This window comes from Drosophila tropicalis, unplaced genomic scaffold, assembly GCF_018151085.1.
Source record: "Drosophila tropicalis isolate 14030-0801.00 unplaced genomic scaffold, ASM1815108v1 contig_845, whole genome shotgun sequence".
NCBI lineage: Eukaryota > Metazoa > Arthropoda > Insecta > Diptera > Drosophilidae > Drosophila > Drosophila tropicalis.
This window is the reverse complement of record NW_027173338.1, coordinates 352,584-360,466: the sequence shown is the minus strand read 5'-3', so window position 1 is coordinate 360,466 and position 7,883 is coordinate 352,584. Positions and strand designations below refer to the sequence as shown.

General features: G+C 37.1%; 1 protein-coding gene across 1 annotated transcript; it reads left to right on the top strand.

Moving 5' to 3' along the window:
- Positions 1-3,778: 3,778 nt before the first annotated feature.
- On the top strand, positions 3,779-7,427 carry LOC137580608 (glutamic acid-rich protein-like). Its single transcript, XM_068294707.1, has 2 exons — positions 3,779-7,067; positions 7,405-7,427. The coding sequence occupies exons 1-2, from the start codon at positions 3,779-3,781 to the stop codon at positions 7,425-7,427; spliced, it is 3,312 nt and encodes a 1,103-aa protein (XP_068150808.1).
- The last annotated feature ends 456 nt before the right edge of the window (positions 7,428-7,883 follow it).

Genomic DNA, 7,883 nt, shown 5'->3' with positions numbered 1-7,883 from the left:
GTATCTGTATTTATTCAGAAAGTGGCAGGAAGTTGTCGTATTTAAATGGGAAAACTTTAAATAAATGTATACGAAAACAACATGAACGAATAGAGTTTTATATGTTAACAGCTGATAACAACAAATGGACACAGCTTAGTAGCAGTTGATGGTAAACGGATGCCACATCGACATTGGAAAGGGAGCCATAATGGAGATACCTAACAACATGGCGCAGATACTTTTATGAGCCTCGCGAGCCTCTAGTAAAATCATACACAACTCACACAGACACAGCCACAGACACAAACACACACACACACATTGTGACAGCCGTTAGCCAGGCCATCTTTGTTCATTTTCTGTTCTCTTTTTTTTTTTTTGCTTATTTTTTAATCCACCGCAAGCCGATTGGAAGCCTTTTTCGTTTATTAAAGTCCTTCGAAAGGGAATACAATGTTTTTCCCACCCACAAAGACTTTTATCCAATAGGATAAAATACACAAAGGAACTTCTGTTCGAACGATTGGGAATTTCAAAACAAGCTCAATATTGGTCAAGAGATTCGTATTGAAACCTAACAAGATTAATATATTTCAGAAAAGGATTCTTAACTTTATAAACTGTTGAAGTTATGTGGAGTAGAAATATAGAAAGTTATTGCAAAATGTCTTAAAGTTCATCTTAAATCACTCTGTTCTCTAAGCCCATTTCATAGATGTCCTTGCCAACGGTTTACTTCTTCAGACCACTAGTTTAGTAGCTTCTGTAATTAATGTCGTTTTGAATTGAAACACATTAAGTTTTGCCATACATTTGGTTCTCTGGCATAGTTTCCAATTCTGCTTTTTCCACTCCTTCAACTTTTGCAAAATTTTTTGTTCATGCTCATGTCTGGGGCCGAAATAAAAGCAAACTTTTTACTTTTCGGCATTTCACATTTTGTTTTTTTTTTTTTTTTTTTTTTGGTTTTCCAGAAAACCAGCAAAATATTCGCTCTGAATATTTAATTGTGCGCGTTCCATGCATTTATCTCATGTCCTGCTGCGTGCCATACACTATGACTATATAGTGACTGTGTGTTTTTCGTGGGTGTGGGTGCAAGAGAAGTGGGCGTGGCATGCATGGAGAAAAGTTCAGTTGAGTCTCTCGTTGTTGGTCTACATGCGGTTACATATTTGTGGCTCTTTTGGGTCTTTTCGATTTTCGAAATGCGCTTTTAGTAGTTTTTCGTTTTTTTTTTTTTTTTTTGTTGTGTTGCATTTGTTTGTTGTTTGCGTTTCTTTGGCAATGTTCGAGCAGTTGTTATTGGTTGTTGTTGTTGGTTTTACACCGAAACTGGCAACTGTATAAATAAAATTCTTTTTTCCTCTATTTTTATGTGTGTGTGTGTGTTTTTTTTTTTTTTCTTTTACTTTTGCTGGCAGCCATGTCTGGCATATTGTGAATGTGTGGGTGTTGATGCTTGTTAGCTGCATACTTTTTGGCGCTTTCGGCTTATCTTTGTCTGAGGTGTGTGTGTGTGTGGATGGGTAATGGCACGGGATTAGATCCCGGTAGGAGTATATATTGTGTATAGATATGTACATACATATATAATGTATATTGATATGTAAATGCTGTGGTGTCAAATGTTGACGTTGCGGTTTGTATATTGTGTGAGAGTAAACTGAGAAAACAACAAACAAAGATCAGATAGTGTCAGTTCATTTTTATGTATTTTGCGGTTTTAAGTCGATTATTCCTCAATGAGATTATATTTTCTAAATTATGTCTCTCATATTTGTTTTTAAGATAGAAATGTTGCTAAAGTGTTTGACTAAACTGAAGGATACCTCGATCAAAATACACAAAAATAATGACGATTTGAGAATTTGAAGTAAAACCCTCATTTAGAAAAGTTTTTTGTTGATTAATTTGTTTATCCCTGCAGCAGTTCTGGGTAAAATTTATGGTCGTTATTATACTTTGTTCCTTTTTCCATTATTTTCGAAGTATAAAATCAATGTCTCAATTTACAGTAGCACAAAAAAATGAAAATTGTTGTATAACCGATGCGAATTGCACAAGTCATGTTATGGCTGGCTATGGAAAATGGTGAAAAGCGTTGAAAATGCTTCTGGTCTCTATGGCCATAAAGCTAAAAATTGTCGTAATTAATCACTTTAGAGGTAGCTAAAGCTTTCTGGCCTTTGGCATTTTTCGCCGACCGCATGGGAATGTGTGGAGGACACGTCAAAGCTATAAACATCATAAAGGGGAATGGGGGAAAGGTGGTCGGTTAGCTTAAAGGACCAGAACTAGGGCAGCTCTTGGACATGGGAGTTAACTTCATAAGCCATTTAATTGATTTATATGCGTTTTAATGAAGCTGCAGACCAGCCAAATCAAAGCCAAAAGCATAGAAGCCAGGCTTTTCCAGGGATTTGAGAAACAAGTTATCCGCATCATCGTCATCATCATCGTCATCATCATCGTCATCATCATCCTCATCCTCCTGCCTTTCTCCCTCTGCCCTTAGAATCAACATGGATTACCACACATTTTCCGATACAGTTTTAGCTTGGCAATGTGTGCGTATAAAATGCTTTAATTGAGCGTAATTAATATCAAAATTATGACCCAAAGCATGTATGTAATTCTCACCTCAATTCAACACATACATACACAAACATTTGTACACAGATTTTGGAAATTACCAAATTATAAGCACTTGCCAATTTCATCATAAATATGTCATTTTATGCGGTTTTAATTAAAATTAGAACTAATTTTGAACATGCCGAAATATGTTTGCCCTTCTATACATATAATTAAACCTTATACATACATATGTACTGTAGTATTGAAAAATATGTGTTTTAAATTAGTATCAATCGCAATCAATAAGATTAACTTAAGAACCTCAATAATCAACCGGCAATGAAAAATGTGTATTTGCCGAAGATGATGAAAGAGATGATGATAAGAGAGATGATAAGAACAGATTTCTTGTAATTGTTGCTAATCCTTAATTTCAGAAGCATTCTGTATGTATGTAAATACTTGCCATACTTTGTCATCTTAAAAAATTCTGGCACGTGATTCGTCCGTTAGTCAATTATCGATTAGTTTTCAACCAGTCTGGCAACACCACAACTTCCATATGGCGCAACGGTCAAGACATCTGGCAGCACTAGCACAAGCGCTCAAAACACCAAAGTTTATTTATTCTTTCGCCATTGGAAAACCTTTAACAATGTCTGCCAAGTCTTTTGTGGTAGGTGATCTGGTATTTGCAAAACTCAAAGGATACTCAATATGGCCGGCAAAGATAACCAATGTGAACAACGACCAATACCACGTTCGCCTTTGTGGAAATGCCAAGACCGGCATGGTTACAATGGACAATCTTTTTGCTTTCGTGGAACATAAAGAGAAATTCGCAACGGATAAGCTATTGCGTCGTAAAAACTTTCGTAATGGAATTGCTGAGCTTGAAAATGATTTGGTCGAGATAGACTCTTCGGCGAATAAATTACAGAATACTCTTAACGTAGAAATCTCTACAACCGTTTCTTTTACTGATCATGGACAAGACCCAAGTGAAGCTTCTGACGGTGGAATCGTAGAAGACATTATTAATCAAATAGAAGTCGAGTCTTTGAAGAATGCATTTGATATTCAGAAAACTCAGGTAACAAAAAAGTCATCATTAGTCCGTAAAACCAAGAAAGCTAAAGGTGTGGCACCTGCTGGCGACAGACGAGGCCAAAACAGAGCTTCTAAACGGCGAGTCATAGAAGGCATTATTGATAATATGGAAGTCGATTCTGTGGAGAACCAATTTGATATTAAGAAGCATATCCCGGAGACAAAGAAGAAGTCATCTGTTCGTAAAACGAAGAAAGCTAAAGATGTACCACGTCCTGATGACGAACAAGGCCTAGACAAACGTCTTAAACGGCGAGTCTTAGAAAACATTACTGATAAAATGGAAATCGATTCTTTGGAGAACACATTTGATGGTAAAAAGCATATCCCGGAGAAAAAGAAGAAGTCATCTGTTCGTAAAACGAAGAAAGCTAAAGATGTACCACGTCCTGATGACAAACAAGGCCTAGACAAACGTCTTAAACGGCAAGTCTTAAAAAACATTACTGATAAAATGGAAATCGATTCTTTGGAGAACACATTTGATGGTAAGAAGCACAATCTGGAGACAAAAAAGAAGTCATCTGTTCGCAAAACGAAGAAAGCTAAAGATGATCCACGTGCTGATGACGAAAAGGAGCTAAACAAACCTTTTAAAAAGCGAGTCATAAAAGACATTATTGAGGATATGGAAGTCAGTTCTTTGGAGAATCCATTTGATAGTAAGAAGCACAATCTGGAGAAGGCTAAAGATGTTCCACGTCCTGATGACGAAAAGGGCCTAAACAAACCTCCTAAAAAGCGAGTCATAAAAGACATTATTGAGGATATGGAAGTCAATTCTTTGGAGAATACATTTGATAGTAAGAAGCACAATCTGGAGACAAAGAAGACCTCATCAGTTCGTAAAACGGAGAAAGCTAAGGATGTTCCACGTGTCGATGACGAAAAGGAGCTAAACAAACCTTTTAAAAAGCGAGTCATAAAAGACATTATTGAGGATATGGAAGTCAATTCTTTGGAGAATCCATTTGATAGTAAGAAGCACAATCTGGAGACAAAGAAGACCTCATCAGTTCGTAAAACGGAGAAAGCTAAGGATGTTCCACGTGCCGATGACGAAAAGGAGCTAAACAAACCTTTTAAAAAGCGAGTCATAAAAGACATTATTGAGGATATGGAAGTCAGTTCTTTGGAGAATCCATTTGATAGTAAGAAGCACAATCTGGAGAAGGCTAAAGATGTTCCACGTCCTGATGACGAAAAGGGCCTAAACAAACCTCTTAAAAAGCGAGTCATAAAAGACATTATTGAGGATATGGAAGTCAATTCTTTGGAGAATCCATTTGATAGTAAGAAGCACAATCTGGAGAAGACTGATGTTCCACGTCCTGATGACGAAAAGGGCCTAAACAAACCTCCTAAAAAGCGAGTCATAAAAGACATTATTGAGGATATGGAAGTCAATTCTTTGGAGAATCCATTTGATAGTAAGAAGCACAATCTGGAGACAAAGAAGACCTCATCAGTTCGTAAAACGGAGAAAGCTAAGGATGTTCCACGTGTCGATGACGAAAAGGAGCTAAACAAACCTTTTAAAAAGCGAGTCATAAAAGACATTATTGAGGATATGAAAGTCAATTCTTTGGAGAATCCATTTGATAGTAAGAAGCACAATCTGGAGACAAAGAAGACCTCATCAGTTCGTAAAACGGAGAAAGCTAAGGATGTTCCACGTGCCGATGACGAAAAGGAGCTAAACAAACCTTTTAAAAAGCGAGTCATAAAAGACATTATTGAGGATATGGAAGTCAGTTCTTTGGAGAATCCATTTGATAGTAAGAAGCACAATCTGGAGAAGGCTAAAGATGTTCCACGTCCTGATGACGAAAAGGGCCTAAACAAACCTCCTAAAAAGCGAGTCATAAAAGACATTATTGAGGATATGGAAGTCAATTCTAAGAAGCACAATCTGGAGACAAAGAAGACCTCATCAGTTCGTAAAACGGAGAAAGCTAAGGATGATGACGAAAAGGAGCTAAACAAACCTTTTAAAAAGCGAGTCATAAAAGACATTATTGAGGATATGGAAGTCAGTTCTTTGGAGAATCCATTTGATAGTAAGGAGCACAATCTGGAGAAGGCTAAAGATGTTCCACGTCCTGATGACGAAAAGGAGCTAAGCAAACCTTTTAAAAAGCGAGTCATAAAAGACATTATTGAGGATATGGAAGTCAATTCTTTAGAGAATCCATTTGATAGTAAGAAGTACAATCTGGAGAAGGCTAAAGATGTTCCACGTCCTGATGACGAAAAGGTCCTAAACAAACCTCCTAAAAAGCGAGTCATAGAAGACATTATTGAGGATATGGAAGTCAATTCTTTGGAAAACCCATTTAATAGTAAGGAGCACAATCTGGAGAAGGCTAAAGATGTTCCACGTCCTGATGACGAAAAGGAGCTAAGCAAACCTTTTAAAAAGCGAGTCATAAAAGACATTATTGAGGATATGGAAGTCAATTCTTTGGAGAATCCATTTGATAGTAAGAAGTACAATCTGGAGAAGGCTAAAGATGTTCCACGTCCTGATGACGAAAAGGTCCTAAACAAACCTCCTAAAAAGCGAGTCATAGAAGACATTATTGAGGATATGGAAGTCAATTCTTTGGAAAACCCATTTAATAGTAAGGAGCACAATCTGGAAAAGGCTAAAGATGTTCCACGTCCTGATGACGAAAAGGGCCTAAACGAACCTCCTAAAAAGCGAGTCATAAAAGACATTGTTGATAATATGGAAATCGATTCATTGGAGAATCCACTTGATAGTAAGGAGCACAATCTGGAGAAGGCTAAAAATGTTCCACGTCCTGATGACGAAAAGGGCCTAAACAAACCTCCTAAAAAGAGAGTCATAAAAGACATTTTTGATAATATGGAAATCGATTCTTTGGAGAATCCATTTGATAGTAAGAAGCACAATCTGGAGACAAAAAAGACCTCATCAGTTCGTAAAACGGAGAAAGCTAAAGATGTTCCACGTCCTGATGACGAAAAGGGCCTAAACAAACCTCCTCAAAAGCGAGTCATAGAAGACATTATTGAGGATATGGAAGTCAATTCTTTGGAGAATCCATTTAATAGTAAGAAGCACAATCTGGAGAAGGCTACAGATGTTCCACGTCCTGATGACGGAAAGGGCCTAAACAAACCTTTTAAAAAGCGAGTCATAGAAGACATTATTGAGGATATGGAATTCAATTCTTTGGAGAATCCATTTGATAGTAAGATGCACAATCTGGGGACAAAGAAGACGTCGTCAATTCGTAAAACGAAGAAAGCTAAATATGTACCACGTCCTGATGACGAACAAGGCCTAAACAATCCTCCTAAACGGCGAGTCTTAGAAAACGTTGTTGATAATATAGAAATCGATTCTTTGGAAAACACATTTGATGGTAAGAAGCATAATATGGAGACAAAGAAGACTTCATCAGTTCGTAAAACGGAGAAAGTCAAAGATCTGCCACGTGCTGATGACGTGCAAAGCGAAGCTTCTAAAGAACAAGATATTATTCAGGAAATCGAATCGGATTCTTGGGAGAATTCTTTTGATTTTATATATAATATTCCGGAACCGAATTCGTCGTCATCAGGCAGTAAAACGGAGAAAGCTGAAGTTAGACCTCGCTCTGATGATGAACAATTCCAAAATCAAGCTTTCAACGGGAGAGACAAAGAAGATATTGTTCATAAAATGAAGGTCGATGCTGTGGTGAATACATTTAATTTTAGGGAAAATGTTCCGAAGACGATGAATGCGACTTTAGTCAGTAAACAGAAGAAAGCTAAAGCTGTACCACCAGTAAGTGATTTCCAAATCGATATACAGACACGACTAGATTGGGATATTGCAACAGATTGTAAGATTTAAAAGCTAAGAATCGATCTAGTCGGGTCTTGTTATCCGTACATATGTGGAAATAAGGTTTATAATTTCTATTTGTTTTTTTTTTTTTTACCACTTTCAGACTATCCAAAATAATTTGGTTTTAGTTTATACGCCTTCAGCCAAGTGTTATGGTATTGATATAAGCTGCAACAAACCAAATACATTGAAAACTGCCGATGAAAAGAGGGCATGGCATAAAAAATCTATTCAAAAGGCAATGGAGCTGAAAATTAAACTGGAATCAGAGCAAATTAAACTGAACTCTATACAAGATGGACTTGTTCCTGAGCCGAAACGGCGTGAGATGACTCTAGACGAAGCC